The sequence below is a fragment of the Podarcis filfolensis genome (genome assembly GCF_964270895.1).
Source record: "Podarcis filfolensis genome assembly, chromosome: 5".
NCBI classification, from domain to species: Eukaryota; Metazoa; Chordata; class Lepidosauria; order Squamata; family Lacertidae; genus Podarcis; species Podarcis filfolensis.
The window spans coordinates 1,779,624-1,796,346 of record NC_139608.1 but is presented as its reverse complement, the minus strand read 5'-3'; the positions used below and the strand labels follow the sequence as shown (position 1 = coordinate 1,796,346).

Below are 16,723 nucleotides of genomic sequence, written 5' to 3'. Positions count from 1 at the left end.
TCGGCGATTAGCCTTCTTTATGGTCCAGCTCTCATTTCCATACATCACGACTGGGAAAACCATAGCTTGAACTCTACGGACCTTTGTTGGCAAGGTGATGTCTGCTTTTTAAGATGCTACTCCCACACCTACCCTGGGCAAAGTGGCGCAGCAGCTCCCCCCTTTCCCTGGCGGCTCATACCCCTTTGCCGCTTTGCTTGTGGAGGCATGGGAGTCTGAGTCGCGGGCGGGTGGCCCGGCCCTCAGAGATGACAACCAGGGCGGTGCACACGCCCCCCCCCGCACCCATCTTCTTCTACCAGTGTGGATTGCGGAGCCCAGATCCATGCTCCCCATTCCCCACCCAGCGCATCCTGGCCCAGGGGCTGGATGCCTCACATGACTTGTGGCACAACACATGTCACGATGAGCCACCACAATGTGGGGGGCAAGATGGCGCCCTTGCCTTGGTGGACCTTGAGGTGGGCATGCCTGCAATTTCCAGAGAGAAAGCCAAGCAGCCAGTCCTCAGCACAATAACAGGCCAGATCACGTTGCAGAGTTCTTATCTTCCCATCTCCGGAAGGCTCTTGCAAGTGTGGTTGAATCAGATAAGAATGTAAGGAGAGCCTGAATGATCAGGCCAAAGGGGAACCACCTAGTCCAGCATCCTGTTCTCACAGTGGCCAATCAGATGCACCACTGGAAAACCTGCAAGCAGGATTTGAGATGGAGAACAACAACTCTCCCCTCCTGCGGTTTTCAGCAGATGCTATTCAGAAGCACTGCTGCCTCCAGTTGTGGAAGAAGAAGAAGAGTTTGGATTTGATATCTCGCTTTATCACTACCCTAAGGAGTCTCAAAGCGGCTCACATTCTCCTTTCCCTTCCTCCCCCACAACAAACACTCTGTGAGTTGAGTGGGGCTGAGAGACTTCAGAGAAGTGTGACTGGCCCAAGGTCACCCAGCAGCTGCATGTGGAGGAGCAGAGACGCAAACCCAGTTCACCAGATTACGAGTCTACCGCTCTTAACACCACACTGGAGGCAGAGCAGAGACATCCTCGCAAGTAAAGGTAAAAGTTAAAGGTAAAAGACCCCTGGACTGTTAAGTCCAGTCAAAGGCGACTCTGGGGTTGTGGCGCTCATCTCTCTTTCAGGCTGAGGGAGACGGCGTTTGTCCACACACAGCTTTCTGGGTCATGTGGCCAGCAGGACTAAACTGCTTCTGGCACAACGGAACACCATGATGGAAACCAGAGTGCACAGAAACACCGTTTACCTTCCCGCCACAGTGGTACCTATTAATCTACTTGCGCTGATGTGCTTTCGCATTGCTAGGTTGGCAGGAGCTGGGGCAGAGCGACGGAAGCTCACCCCGTCATGGGGATTCAAACCGCCAACCTTCTGAGCTGCAAGCCTAAGAGGCTCGGTGGTTTAGACCGCAGTGCCACCCGCATCCATATGCTGGCTAGTAACCATCAATAATCCTTGCTGCCTCCATGAATTTGTCTCATCCTCTTTTAAAGTTATCTAGCTTAGTATATAATTGCACATTGTATTAATTAACATTATTTTTTAATATATTAGTGGCCATGTGATGATTTTAGCCTTTAGATTTTATTGTTTAACCTGTATATTAAGGTACTTTTATAGCTCTGTTTAGAGTAGGTAATGTCTTGATAATATAAATGTTTTAATTTTTTTGTATTAATCCAGCATATTTTCTTTTAATTGTTGAATGATTCTGTGTACATTGCGGCAGCCTTTGGCTATGTGCAATAAAACTGACTGACTGACTGATCTAGCTTAGTGGCCGTCAATTCTTCCTGTGGGAGGGAGTTCCGCAGTTTAATTATGTGCTGCCTGAAGAAGTCCTTCCTTTTATCCGTCCCAAATCAGCTTCATTGAATGTCCATGAGTTCTAGTGTTATGACAGAGGGAGAAAAGAGTTTCTCCTCCACTTCTCCATGCCAGATAGCTGGGAAGAAGGGATACAAATGGGTATTAATTTGGTGGCTTTCCAATTCTGGCTCTGTGACTCCCGAAATTCCCCCTAGAAGTTCCACTGTGAGAACAGGATACTGATCCTGCACGATGCTCTTATGCTGTTGAGGGAGTCCTCCTCTTATAATATCATATAATGTGGATTTTTAACCCTCCCTGGACATCGCCACCAGGTTTTGAGAATTGCCTGGTGATACAAATTTGTGACGTACACAGAACTATTAACTGAATGTGGTATAAAAGGAGAGCCATTGCAAGCTTCTGTGTCAACACTGTTTAGGATTCTGCTGTGGTTCTCCAGTATCCAGATATTAAGGGTAATAGTAGTTAAAAAGTGGGATAACAAAGACAGCTTTATTTCAGCAAGCCTCTGGAAACTGCCTGTTATTTTTTTAAAGGCTTTTGATAGTGCTGTGCATTTTAATCTACCGGTTATTTATTTTTAATTCCATCAGCGTCTGATTATTATTTTAGCCATTTTCTTTCATATTTTTTTCGCTGTTTCTGTTTTATCTGCATTGTTTTAATTTGTCTGAGCTGCCTTGAGCCCTAGTGTGGGGGAAATTGCAGGAGATAAACAAGTATGATAATGATTAATAATATCAAAGGTGCAAAACGGTTTGGTCTGTTTGGCTGCGTCCTTCAGTCTGCCATTTGCAGTTTGCCTCGGAGCCTTCGGGTCAGTCGCAGGTGCTTAAAGCAAAATGAAAACACGGCATTTGTCTCTCGTTGCTAAGGGTCCGGTGGTTGAGTGGCAGGTTGCTGTTCAGCCATGCCCAGGGGACAACTCAGTGGTGGGACTTCGGGAAGGACCACCAAAGAGTTGACAGAAAATCCTTGGCAAATGGAAACAGGAGAGTGTATATAAGATTGGATCCAAAAGCTGACAGAATATGCAGAATTAGATGGTCTATCAGAAAAAATAAAGAATAAAACAAAACAGGGATTTGTTTCAAAATGGGAGGTTTTCAAAGAATATTTGAAATATAAATATAGTAGTTTAAACTCGGTTGCAGCATTCAAGGAACTTCAGTAATAGTGGAAAGGCAGCTATAAGAATTAAGATATATTAAGAAAAAGTTTAATAATGATAAAGTGTGTACAGTGGTAATAATAATAATAATAATAATAATAATAATAATAATAATAATAATTTATATCCCGCCCTCCCCAGCCGAAGCCGGGCTCAGAGCAGCTAACATCAAATGTATAACACATTAACATAAAAGGTACCTCGGGTTAAGAACTTGATTCATTCTGAAGGGCTGTTCTTAACCTGAAACTGTTCTTAACCTGAAGCACCACTTTAGCTAATGGGGCCTCCCACTGCCGCTGCACCACCGGAGCACGATTTCTGTTCTCATCCTGAAGCAAAGTTCTTAACCCGAAGTACTATTTCTGGGTTAGCAGGGTCTGTAACCTGAAGCGTATGTAACCTGAGGTACCACTGTACTGGCAATACAATATGAAATCAAAATATGGAATAGATGGGAGGTTCGGTCTTTAGTGTTAAGACCAATTTATGTCTCATTTTTTGTCAAGAAAATTCAGTATCTATTGTTATTCCTGTGTGTAATTTGGTATTTGTGTTCTCTCTTTTTTTCTTTTCTTGCTGTATCAATAAAAAAAGAAAAGAAAAAAGAAACAGGATAGTGGCCCAACTTGGGATCTTAACGTGGTCTCTGTCCAAGGTGCTTAGTGGATGGTGCTAAGGGGGAAACAACTTAACGAATCAAGGGGCAAATGGAGCCAATAGCTTTGTCACAGAATGTTTAATATATATATATACATTGATTTATTGCATTTTCTTCCAACCTGGGATGTCTGGGGTGTTAGGGGAGGGAATGGTACCTGTAATACAGGACACATCGTGCTCCTTCTCGGGTAGCATATTTACCTTTGGTCCCCATCCTGCACTCAGCTTTCACCTGGGGCTCCTAGAAGCTGTCAGCAGGTGACAGCGGCTGTATCCTAGGGATGGCTTTGACTGGCAGACTGAGCCAGGTGAGATGAGACAATAGACCTCAAACCCTCAGTGAGGTAGGTACTGGCATACAACTAATCCAGAATGCGGCAGCTAGACTGGTGACTGGGAGCGGCCACCAAGATCACATAACACCAGTCTTGAAAGACCCACATTGGCTCCCAGTACGTTTCCGAGCACAATTCAAAGTGTTGGTGCTGACCTTGAAAGCCCCAAATGGCCTCGGTCCAGTATACCTGAAGGAGCATCTCCACCCCCATCGTTCTGCCCGGACACTGAGATCCAGCGCCGAGGGCCTTCTGGCGGTTCCCTCCCTGCGAGAAGTGAGGTTACAGGGAACCAGGCAGAGGCAGAAGGGTCTCATCAGCCTGCGAAGGCGGCCCACCTAGGAGAAGGAAAACTCTGATCCTAAACTTCTGCTGCCTTGCAGGATCTGAAGAGGCAGGGAGTTCCAAAGTTCATGCCACACTAATTTCATGCACCCTGACGATGTTTAAACAAATGTGGCTGGCCCCTTCATTTCTGATTTGGTATTGAGAAGCGGCTCTGGGCAGGATCAATGTCTTGGGTTGTTGTCGTTTAGTCATTTAGTCGTGTCCGCCTCTTCGTGACTCAATGGACCAGAGCACGCCAGGCACTCCTGTCTTCCACTGCCTCCCGCAGTTTAGTGAAACTCATGCTGGTAGCTTCGAGAACACTGTCCCACCATCTCGTCCTCTGTCGTCCCCTTCTCCTTGTGCCCTCCATCTTTCCCAACATCAGGGTCTTTCCTGGGGAGTCTTCTCTTCTCATGAGGTGGCCAAAGTCTTGGAGCCTCAGCTTCAGGATCTGTCCTTCCAGTGAGCACTCAGGGCTGATTTCCTTCAGAATGGAGAGGTTTGATCTTCTTGCAGTCCATGGGACTCTCAAGAGTCTCCTCCAGCACCAGAATTCAAAATCATCAATTCTTCGGCGATCAGCCTTCTTTATGGTCTAGCTCTCACTTCCATACATCCCTATTGGGAAAACCATGGCTTTAACTATACGGACCTTTGTCAGCAAGATGATTACTCTGGATCATTGGGTCCTAATTAATTATGGGGTTTTAGGCATCCTAGCTGCCACCTGACCTGTCTACATCACCAACCCTGGTTTTGCTTTTTTGCTTTGTCTTTGAACACCTTTGGAGGCAAAAGTGCGTACCGCAGTGGAGGCACTTGACGAAGTTTTCCTTCGCTCCTCTAATTGTTTTCCTTCCTTAATGATCTGGAGGCCCCAGGGGAGAGACAGGCTCATTAGAACATCTGAAGGCACACCAGCCGGCAGCAGCGACTGCAAGAGAGCTGCCTATTCCAGGAAGGGGGTGCAGGATGTTAAGGGGCTGGCCAGAGCCTTTGGCAGGTCAGGGAGGGGTTGCAGAAAAGGACCCCAATCTCTCCCTTCCTCTCTGCAGGTAGGTAGCCGTGTTGGTCTGCCGTAGTGGAAACAAAATTTTAAAATTCCTTCCAGTAGCACCTTAGAGACCAACTAAGTTTGTTATTGGTATGAGCTTTCGTGTGCATGCACACTTCTTCAGATACTTAAATCATCATCATCTATAGGCCTGTTAAATGTAATTGTTATAGGAGTCTTATCTGCACATACATAAAAGACATGTATATATTTTATCAGCTGCCTTGGAGGCAGGATGTAAATTTCTATCAATAAATCGGTCAGATTCCTATAGCTGTTTCAGGGCCTGATAACTTGCCAAAGTGCTTTGTATCTGAAGAAGTGTGCATGCATACGAAAGCTCATACCAATAGCAAACTTAGTTGGTCTCTAAGGTGCTACTGGAAGGAATTTTTTTATTTTGTTTCCTCTCTGCAATTATTCCTGGACAAGACTCACCAACTGGGTTAAAAAAAAAAAAGGTAAAGGACGCCTGACATTTAAGTCCAGTCGCGGACGACTCTGGGTTTGCGGCGCTCATCTCGCTTTACTGGCCGAGGGAGCCGGCGTACAGCTTCCGGGTCATGTGGCCAGCATGACTAAGCCGCTTCTGGCGAACCAGAGCAGCGCATGGAAACGCCATTTACCTTCCCGCCAGAGTGGTACCTATTTATCTACTTGCACTTTGACATGCTTTCGAACAGCTAGGTGGACAGGAGCAGGGACCGAGCAATGGGAGCTCACCCCGTCGCGGGGATTCGAACTGTCGACCTTCCGATCGGCAAGTCCTAGGCTCTGTGGTTTAGACCACAGCGCTACCCGCCTCCGTCACCAGCTGGGAATAGCAAGCAAAAGGCACATGAAAAATGCTGGTAGGGGTCCTGGAATGAATGGCACATTCCAGCTCATGTACAGAGGTTTTCCCCACTTGAATGGCATGGAGGTTTTTCTTTTTCTTTTTTAAAATAATTTTTTATTAAATTTCCATTTAAAGATATATAATCACATCTTTACAGTATTATCCACTTTACCGCTTTGGCTTTTTCGAGCCTATTGACTTCCTTCCCTCCCGCCTCTTGGCTTTCAAAGTTAACTTTCATATCACAGCATTTTATATATTTTTCAGTTCTAATAAAACTCATTGCAATATACCTCAAAATTTAAATAAATGTAGAAAGCTTTTTAAAAATTCTCATTACAAGTCTTCGGCTAACCCTACTAGTGTTGTTAATTTCTTACAATGATCTTTCAAATATTGTGTAAATTTACTCCAGTCTTTTTGGAATACTTGATCATGCTGGTTTGGGAGTTTTCCTGGTTTTCCTGTTCTGCAAAGTCCATAATTGTTATTCATGTTTTTATACTGTATTTTATGCTGCTTTTATAATTGTTTTAAAGTGTTTTAAATTTGTTGTTAGCCGCCCTGAGCCGGGTTTTTGAACCGGGAAGGGCGGAGTATAAATAAAAGTTTATTATTATTATTATTATTATTATTATTATTATTATTATTATTATCATCTTCATCTGCCCCTCTTCTGTCATTGGTACTTCTTCTTGTTTCCATTTTGGGGCTAAAAGAATTATTGCCGCAGTTGTTGCATACATGAACAATCTTTTATCTTTTCTTGGGATGTCTGCGCCTACTATACCCAGTAAAAAGGCTTCTTTTTTTTTTAACAAAAGTGTTTTTAAACATTTTCTTTAACTCATTATCTATCATTTCCCAGAAAGCCTTTAAATGGCATGGAGGCTTTTCTCCCTCTCCACTAGAACTCGCATAGTTAACCTGTGGAACTCCCTCCCACAGGAAGTGGTGGTGGTCACCAAACTAGATGGTTCAAAAGAAGACTGGGCAAATTCATGGAGGAGGAGAGGGCTGTCAATGGCTACTGGCCACAATGGCTGTGCTCTGCGCCTCCGCATTTATGCTCTCATGCTCTCCACCTCATGTAACCTATAACCTCTGGGTTTAGGGCAGTATATAAATTTGATAAATGAAATACAGTAAATGGGGGGGGGAAGAAAGTTTGTGGAAACCACAGGAGGGGAGAGTGTTGCTGTTGCTCTCGAATCCTGCTTGCTGGTTTCCCACAGACATCTGTAATAATAATAATAATAATAATAATCATAATAATAATAATAATATATTATTTATACCCCACCCATCTGGCTGGGCTTCCCCAGCCACTCTGGGCGGCTTCCAACAAAATATTAAAATACCGTAATGCATCAAACATTAAAAGCTTCCCTGAACAGGGCTGCCTTCAGATGTCTTCTAAAAGTCTGGTAGTTGTTCTTCTCTTTGACATCTGGTGGGAGGGTGTTCCACAGGGCGGGCGCCACCACTGAGAAGGCCCTCTGCCTGGTTCCCCGTAACTTGGCTTCTCGCAGCGAGGGAACCGCCAGAAGGCCCTCGGCGCTGGACCTCAGTGTCCGGGCAGAACGATGGGGGTGGAGACGCTCTTTCAGGTCTACTGTGAGAAGAGGATTCCGGACTAGATGGACCATGTGCCTGATCCAGCAGCCTCTTCTGACCTAGTTACGCAACCATCGTTATCACTTGAGGCTCAGGTGTCCTCTGTGGCTAGAAGCTCTTTTTATCAGCTTTGGCTGGAGTCTTAGCTGTGGCCCTGCCTGGATAGGGATTTTCTGTTTGAACGGTTTTTAATTATGATTTTTAAATTGTCAGCACCTGTTTCTTGGGTCAGGGACCTGCCTGCCTTGCCTTTAGACTACACCAGGTGCATTGATGCTGCTTTAGAAATACACTATTTAAAAAAGCCAATGGGGCCTGTTGTAGTGTTTGTTGTTGTTGTTGTTTAGTCGTTTAGTCGTGTCTGACTCTTCGTGACCCCCTGGACCAGAGCACGCCAGGCACTCCAGTCTTCCACTGCCTCCCGCAGTTTGGTCAAACTCATGCTGGTAGCTTCGAGAACACTGTCCCACCATCTCGTCCTCTGTCGTCCCCTTCTCCTTGTGCCCTCCATCTTTCCCAACATCAGGGTCTTTTCCAGGGAGTCTTCTCTTCTCATGAGGTGGCCAAAGTCTTGGAGCCTCAGCTTCAGGATCTGTCCTTCCAGTGAGCACTCAGGGCTGATTTCCTTCAGAATGGATGGGTTGGATCTTCTTGCAGTCCATGGGACTCTCAAGAGTCTCCTCCAGCACCACAATTCAAAAGCATCCATTCTTTGGCGATCAGCCTTCTTTATGGTCCAGCTCTCGCTTCCATACATCACTACTGCGAAAACCATAGCTTTAACTATATGGACCTTTGTTGGCAAGGTGATGTCTCTGTTGTAGTGTTATATTTATTATAATTATTGCTGTGTTTTAAAAGAGATGGTATATAGCAGGCACCCCCAAACTCGGCCCTCCAGCTGTTTTGGGACTACAATCCCAAACATCCCTGACCACTGGTCCCGTTAGGTAGGGATGATGGGAGTTATAGTCCCAAAACAGCTAGAGGGCTGAGTTTGGGGATGCCTGGTATATAGCTTTTAACTCCATCAATGCTGAATTGTATTTTAATGATTGGGTTTTCTATGTTTTAAGTAGTTCTTGTTTTTATGTGTCAGCTGGCTTGAGTCCTGTCAGGGGGAAAGGTGGGTTATAAATATAAGTACATCATCATCAACAACAACAAAATAGCCGAAATAACCATTCTGTCCCCTGTGGTTGTTTTTCTGTCTTTGCAGGATGAAGGTCCGCTGCCTCCTGCTGGTAGCTCTTTGGCTCTGCGCCATTGACCTTGGCAGCGCCTCAGGTGAGTGACCCCATGCCACTTTTGCCTTGGGCAGGAAGCTACAGGTGGAGCTTCCCTGGAAAATGCAAAATAAGCATCTGATAGGCATGTCATCCACGATCTGCCGGTCGATTGCATGGCATCCATGGCTGATCCCAGTTGATTGCGGGATCCTTTTTTCCCCCTCAAATTTTTTTTATTGGCTTTCACAACATTATAAACAAACAAACACATATGACAAACAAACATAAATCATAGCCTTATTGAAAATTACACTTATTAACATTGTTAAGTGACTTCCTTGCTTCCCCCTGGTTGAATTTCATTGCATTATCGTTTTAACAGTTTTCCAAATCACAGTTCTTATAAAATTTAACTTTAACATTAACATCCTTAGATCTTCACATTATGAAATTAAACATATTAATTCATCACTTAACATAAATAAAATCCTAAGCCAATGAAGTATCTGCAAGCTGTTTTCAGTTAATTTAATTTAACATATTTAACTAAGTAATCATTAAATTTAATCCACTCTTCTTGATACTCCTCCTCCTTCTGGTCGCGGACTCTTCTGGTTAGGTCAGCTAGATATCAGCCAGGATCACAGAATCCTGGTTGATATCTACCCCCCCCCCCGAAAAAGAAGCTCAACAGCTTTGCCCCCCCCAAAAAAGCTCACCAACTTTGCCTCCCCCAACTTTGTCTCCCCAGCTTTGACAATGAGTACTGTATTTTTTGCTCTATAAGACTCACTTTTTCCCTCCTAAAAAGTAAGGGGAAATGTGTGTGTGCCTTATGGAGCGAATGCAGGCTGCGCAGCTATCCCAGAAGCCAGAACAGCAAGAGGGATTGCTGCTTTCACTGCGCAGTGATCCCTCATGCTGTTCTGGCTTCTGAAATTCGGAATATTTTTTTTCTTGTTTTCCTCCTCCAAAAACTAGGTGCGTCTTGTGGTCTGGTGTGTCTTATAGAGCAAAAAATACGGTAGATCACAGCCAGTATTTTTATACTGTGAGTAGATCGCAGTCTCTTGAGAGTCGGACATGTCTGGCATCTGGGATCCAAAGAGCTGCTCCTCTGAGCATGGACAGAGGCAAAGGACCCATGCTGTCCCACGGTGATGCAGAGAAGCAGCCCCCCTCCTGTTGCCAAAGGCCAGGAGGGCACTGAGTGTGCAAACGTGAAGCCTAGGACAGAAGCCGAGTGCCTAAGTGAGAGATCCAGCCCCCTCAATTCCCGCAAGGCGAGTTTGCCCCCCCTCTTTTGCAAAGCGGGGCGGTGGTTCGGGGCTCTGTCGGCCAAGGGCTCCCTTGAGGGAAGCAGATGAGCCCAGAGCAGAGCGAGATGAACACGTTGGCATGCAATTAGCCAGAGCCGCTGACAGGCCCATTTGTCACAGTCAGGAGGAATCAACTCTGGGGATTCCCAGGCCCTGAGTGAGTCTGGCTTCCTACTGATGGGTCTCTGGGGAGTCCAAGAGAAATGGACTTATCCTCTCTCAACGATACTCTTTGCTTTCCTCATGGCCTGATAATCTTTGGGAGAGTTTTGCTGCAGCTTGGATTAGGGATGGCCAGTCCTGTCAATTTTGGGTCTCTTCGTTTCTCAAGCTCCAAGTCCTAAATTCATTCATTCTCCACATTTTGCAACAATTTGGGGGGGGGGGATCATTGGCATTTTAGTGTGAATTTTTCATATTTAAACATATATTTGTATGTGGTCTTGACTAATGAATTTGCAAGCAATTTCCGTATGTATGTTATTTCTATGATTATCTTCATTTCTATGCACATTTCCCCCCAGAATGTGCATTATTGAAATGCTGTTTAGGAAACTGCATTGCAAAATTCAGATAAGTGCAAAATTCTAAGGATAGAATCATAAAACTGTAGAGTTAGAAGGGACAACCAATGGTCATCTAGTTCAGTGCCCTGCAATGCAAGATTCAGGTAGGTAGCCGTGTTGGTCTGACGCAGTCGAAATAAATAAATAATAATAATAATTGTCCAGTAGCACCTTAGAGACTAAGTAAGCTTGTTCTGGGTCTAAGCTTTCATATCTGAAGAAGTGTGCATGCACATGGAAGCTTATACCCAGAAGAAACTTAGTTGCTCTCTAAGGCGCTACTGGACAATTTTTAAATTTTATTTATTTATTTTGACTGCACTGCAATGCAAAGCAGCTGTGTTTTGGTTCCCATGTTGTTTTTGAAAGTGAAAATTCAGTATTTGGCTTTAAATGCATACGGAATCAAAGTTCTACTCCATCCCGACCTGGGATTTCTGGGTGAGGAGACCTCACCTCCACTTATCTTGTTCTTCCTGTTGGCCGCTGAGCTGAAGATTAATAATGGACCACTTTAAATGGTGTTGGGGGCAGGGAAGTGGACGACAAATATTTGGGCCTACAAGAAAGGATAAAAACACAAGAAAAGCATACTGGAACAGGTCAGTGGCCCATCTAGTCCAGCATCCTGTTCTTACAGTGGCCAAGCAGATGTCCATTCTGGGAAGCATCTCCAGGGACAATAGCAACTCTGTTCTTCTGCGGTTTCCAGAAACTGAGATTCAGAAGCATCGTTGCCTTCAACTGTGGAGGCAGAACAGAGCCATCCTGGATAGGAGCCAGTGATTTGTTGTTGTTTAGTCGTTTAGTCGTGTCCTACTCTCCGTAACCCCATGGACCAGAGCACGCCAGGCACTCCTGTCTTCCACTGCCTCCCGCAGTTTGGTCAAACTAATTCTGGTAGCTTCGAAAACACTGTCCCACCATCTCGTCCTCTGCCGTCCGGTTCTCCTTGTGCCCTCCATCTTTCCCAACATCAGGGTCTTTTCCAGGGAGTCTTCTCTTCTCATGAGGTGGCCAAAGTCTTGGAGCCTCAGCTTCAGGATCTGTCCCTCCAGTGAGCACTCAGGGCTGATTCCCTTCAGAATGGAGAGGTTGGATCTTCTTGCAGTCCATGGGACTCTCAAGAGTCTCCTCCAGCACCATAATTCAAAGCATCAATTCTTCGGCGATCAGCTTTCTTTATTGTCCAGGATCCAGTGATAGCTCCCTCCTTTTCCATGAATTTGACTAATGCCCTTTTAAAGCCATCTGAGTTGGTGGCCATCCCTGCCCCCTGCAGAAGTGAGTTCCACAGTTTAACTCTGTGCTATTGTGAACAATATGGTCTGAAGCTCAACATCCAAAAAACGAAGAACATGGCCGCTGGTCCCATCACCTCCTGGCAAATAGAAGGGGAAGAAATGGAGGCAGTGAGAGATTTTACTTTCTTGGCCTCCATGATCACTGCAGATGGTGACAGCAGCCATGAAATTAAAAGACGCCTGCTCCTTGGGAGAAAGGCGGTGGCAAACCTAGACAGCATCTTAAAAAGCAGAGACAGCAGCTTGCCCGCAAAGGTCTGTATAGTTAAATCTATGGTTTTCCCAGTAGTGATGTATGGAAGTGAGAGCTGGACCATAAAGAAGGCTGATCGCCAGAGAATGGATGCTTTTGAATTCTGGTGCTGGAGGAGACTCTTGAGAGTTCCATGGACTGCAAGAAGATCCAACCTCTCCATTCGGAAGGAAATCAGCCCTGAGTGCTCACTGGAGGGACAGATCCTGAAGCTGAGGCTCCAATACTTTGGCCACCTCCTGAGAAGAGAAGACTCCCTGGAAAAGACCCTGATGCTGGGAAAGATGGAGGGCACAAGGAGAAGGGGACGACAGAGGACGAGATGGTGGGACAGTGTTCTCGAAGCTACCAGCATGAGTTTGACCAAACTGTGGGAGGCAGTGGAAGATAGGAGTGCCTGGCGTGCTCTAGTCCAGGGGGTCACGAAGAGGCGGACACGACTAAGCGACTAAACAACAAAATGTGAACAATTCCTTTCTTTTATATGTCCTGAATCTTCCAACCTTCAGCAGCATTGGACACCCACGAGTTCTGGTGTTATGAGAGAGGGAAGTAAACTTCTCAATAGACATGCCATGTATAATTTTATAAACTTCTATTACATTGCCTCTGACCCAACTTTTCTCTTTGAGAAAACTCCCAAATGCTGCAACTTTTCTTCATACGTAGGGGAGTGACTCTGTCCTCCTGGATCAATTTGGTTGCCTTTTTCAGAACCTTTTCTAGCTCTGCAATATCCTTTTGGACGTGGGGCAACCATAATTGTACCCATCTGCATTTCCACATCGAGAGATTCTGAAGAGTGTCATAAAGCTTGCATAACGCCTGGAGTCCTTGCACACTTTGAGCAATGTTAAACTTTCAGGATGGTGAAAGTGTACGAAGTGAATGAATTTTCCTTCCTGCTCCTTCGCGGTTTCCTGAGTGGGGAGAGGATGGGTGCTTTGATCTTTCCTGCTATACAATGAGCTCCATCTGCCTTGCGTAAGATTCATCCTTTCATTAGAAATCGGAAACGATTGCAGAGAAGAATGCAAGAAGCTGGCTAGGATGATGTCAGACCTAGTATTATGTCAGTCACCCAGTGACTGGCAGCTGCAACTCTTCAGCATGGTCTCGGGCAGAGGGGTGCCTCTCCCCTCCCTTGCTCCCTTTTGTTGTTTAGTCGTGTCCGACTCTTCATGACCCCCTGGACCAGAGCACACCAGGCACTCCTGTCTTCCACTGCCTCCCGCAGTTTGGTCAAACTCATGCTGGTAGCTTCGAGAACACTGTCCAACCATCTCGTCCTCTGTCATCCCCTTCTCCTTTCCCAACATCAGGCACTTTTCCAGGAAGTCTTCTCTTCTCATGAGGTGGCCAAAGTCTTGGAGCCTCAGCTTCAGGATCCGTCCTTCCAGTGAGCACTCAGGGCTGATTTCCTTCCGAATGGAGAGGTTTGATCTTCTTGCAGTCCATGGGACTCTCAAGAATTTTCTCCAGCACCAGAATTCAAAAGCATCCGTTCTTCGGCGATCAGCCTTCTTTATGGTCCAGCTCTCACTTCCATACATCACTACTGGGAAAACCATAGCTTTAACTATACGGACCTTTGTTGGCAAGGTGATGTCTACTGCCCTTATTAATGTGAAATCTGCCCAAGGTGGCGGTTACTGTTAGCCAACTTGGACGTGCAAGAGTTCAGAGGAAGGTGGGATGGCTAAAGATACATCTGTCAGAATCAGTCATCTCTTTGAGGGCTGCACGTCACCTCGACTTCATACATTGCTGAGTCATGGAGTCCATTTCCTTCCTTCCTTCCTTCCTCCCTGGGCAGGCGGCCACAATGGTTAAACACCCGCTCTGTGTTAACGGAAAATGCAGCCAGATTTCTCCTTGGCGCTGGGCCAAGGCCAGCTCCTAGCCAACGGGCGCTTTTCTGCCTCTTTGCTCGAGATTAAAGAGGCTGCTAGAAGCGGACTTTTCACATCTGAAAAGTCCGTAAGTGACTGTGGAGGCCAATTCTGGATCCACACGTCCTTCCACAGTGGGGACATTGGTTTCCGGGTGGGAGTTGATCACGGTGTGGATTTGCCAAGCGTGCCTTCCTCGTAGCACTTTTCCCGTTCGCATCCTGAGTAGAACGTAACACACGACTGCGCGTCTGCATGTGCGCAGGTTGCTTTCCGCTGCTTCCGCGCATGCGCATGATGTCATTTTGAGTGTCTTCACATGTGCGAGTGGCGAAATCCGGAAGTAACGCGCTCCGTTACTTCCGGGTCACCACAGAGCGCAACTCGGAAATACTTATCATGAAGCTACTTTAACCCAAGGTATGACTGTATTATTATTATTATATCTCCTCTCAGTCTTGCACACGCAGATGCCGGTTGTGTTTGCTTCAGGATGCGAACGGGGCTCCAGAACGGATCCCATTCACATCCAGAGGTACCACTGTACATCGTTGACTAGATTAAAATATACCTAATTGCTATAGACGTCCCTTTGCTATATATAAATGCAACACAATTAGAAATATTATATATATTTTTTTATAAATCCCCATATACCCCCCCACTCCCCTTCACCCATGTGTGATCTCAATATATTTTTTTTAACTTCTTCCATCTTGTTGTTGTAGTTTAATAATTATTCAATTGATTCTTTTATTATTTCCTTGCTTACTCCTGCACGTTTTACACATTATCTATTAATATTCCAGTTCTGGAACCATATTTTTTCATGTATTCCTTCACTCCATCCCACTCTGATTTGAATGGCCTCTAACGATTGCCGTCAAAAAAATGTATTCCTTTACGCAACAGCAGCGGCCAGAATATTGATCGCAAAGAATTGGAAGGGGGAGAAAAGACAATCATTATTAGAATGGCAAAGCAAGCTCTCTGAGTTTGTGGAAATGGCAAAGTTGATTGTCCGAAACATTTTCATTGGTTCATAAAAGTTGGAGGGGACCACAAGGGTCATCTAGTCCAACCCCTGCAACGCAGGAATCTTTTGCCCAATGTGGGGCTTGAACCCCTGGCTGAGGTTAAGAGTCTCGTGCTCTACTGACCGAACTATCCCTCTTTGTGCATTTTGTTCTTAGAAATAAATAAAATTCTGACGCAAAAGTTGCTGTAGGCTGACCGTATCTCTCTTTTGTGACTTGAGTATGCATGGGTTGAACTTCCAAGGGCCCATCTCATCTAGACCCCAATGAAAATAGAAAAATGTAGGATTATACACGGTGTGACGAAAGCTTGCAGAAAAATGTGTGTGTCCCCCTGTAGGAGTGCAAATATCCAGAGTGTGGGGTCAGGTGGGATTACTATGAGGAATTATAAAATATGCACCAAGACATTGTGTCCATGATGAATGCATTGTGTTGACTAGGTTTGATATGTTGACAATAATTTCTGATCAAATCCCACAACCCTCTGCATCTCTGGCCATTTCCTCTAGTGCCCATTTCTCTTGCTTGACAAGTCACGTACACAGCCCAGTTGCTTTGCCAGGCAGGCATCCTGGGCCATCAAAGATAGTGGGCAAGTTTCTTTAATGTAGCTTTTCTGATATGTTAATCTTAGGGCCAGGAAACAGATCTCACCTGAAGGTGATAATGATTGCTGTCCTCCTGGCCATCCTTCTTATCATGTGTATTGCTTGTTTATGACCTCAGGGGTTGCCAAATGCACTCCTTTGTAGTTCTGTTTTATTTACCCCATGCTTAATTAGTTTTGGTAGTTTAACTTTGTCCCCACGTGGGGTTTGTTGAAATGCTCAGAAGAAATCTGATTGGTTCTTACGAACACTCTGTAAAAAGCTCTTTCGTGAATAAAACGACCTGGGCCAGGGCCTGGAGGGACAGAGATGATGATACGCACCCTTCCCAGTGACTTGCTGGTTCAAGCCTCTGTGTGTATTCTTATTAATCAGAGTTCAATCCTTCCTTTACTTTGGGAACGCCTCATCCCCCTTTCTTATAACTGTAGAATTTGTGGGCATCCACAATGAAACACCCAACAGTTGGGAGATTCAGGACAGAGTCAAGAACTGCATGGACTTTATTTTCCATAATGGGCATGAGCCTATGCTTCTCTGAATCCTGCTTCAGTTCCCCCATTTGGTAACAAGATTAGACCCTGCGCTGTTCTGAACTGGGAGCTCCGTGAATGGCGTTGTGCCCCAGATCCATACCTTTGCAAGATAAAACTTATT

At 45.4% G+C, this 16,723-nt stretch overlaps 2 protein-coding genes and 1 long non-coding RNA gene across 7 annotated transcripts in view; 2 read left to right on the top strand and 1 right to left on the bottom strand.

Moving 5' to 3' along the window:
- The window catches only part of LOC310762288, a 155,724-nt gene that overhangs the window by 79,550 nt on the left and 59,451 nt on the right, over positions 1-16,723 (bottom strand). The gene's annotated exons all lie outside the window — the stretch shown is intronic.
- IL1RAP (interleukin 1 receptor accessory protein) overlaps positions 1-16,723 on the top strand; it is a 100,013-nt gene that overhangs the window by 27,058 nt on the left and 56,232 nt on the right. For 4 of the 5 annotated variants that reach the window (XM_083612823.1, XM_083612824.1, XM_083612826.1 and 1 more), the window contains exon 3: positions 9,075-9,142. In XM_083612823.1, coding sequence (XP_083468949.1) covers positions 9,076-9,142 — 67 coding nt within the window. In that variant the 5' untranslated portion in view covers position 9,075. Of the gene's footprint in view, positions 1-1,019; positions 1,055-9,074; positions 9,143-16,723 lie in introns of those variants that run through there. The other variant, XM_083612825.1, reaches the window with a different exon arrangement.
- CCDC50 (coiled-coil domain containing 50) overlaps positions 1,271-16,723 on the top strand; it is a 316,416-nt gene continuing 300,963 nt past the window's right edge. Inside the window, exon 1 of the mRNA XM_083612864.1 lies at positions 1,271-1,274. The gene's annotated coding sequence lies outside the window, so the exon portion shown is untranslated. The remainder of the gene's footprint in view (positions 1,275-16,723) is intronic.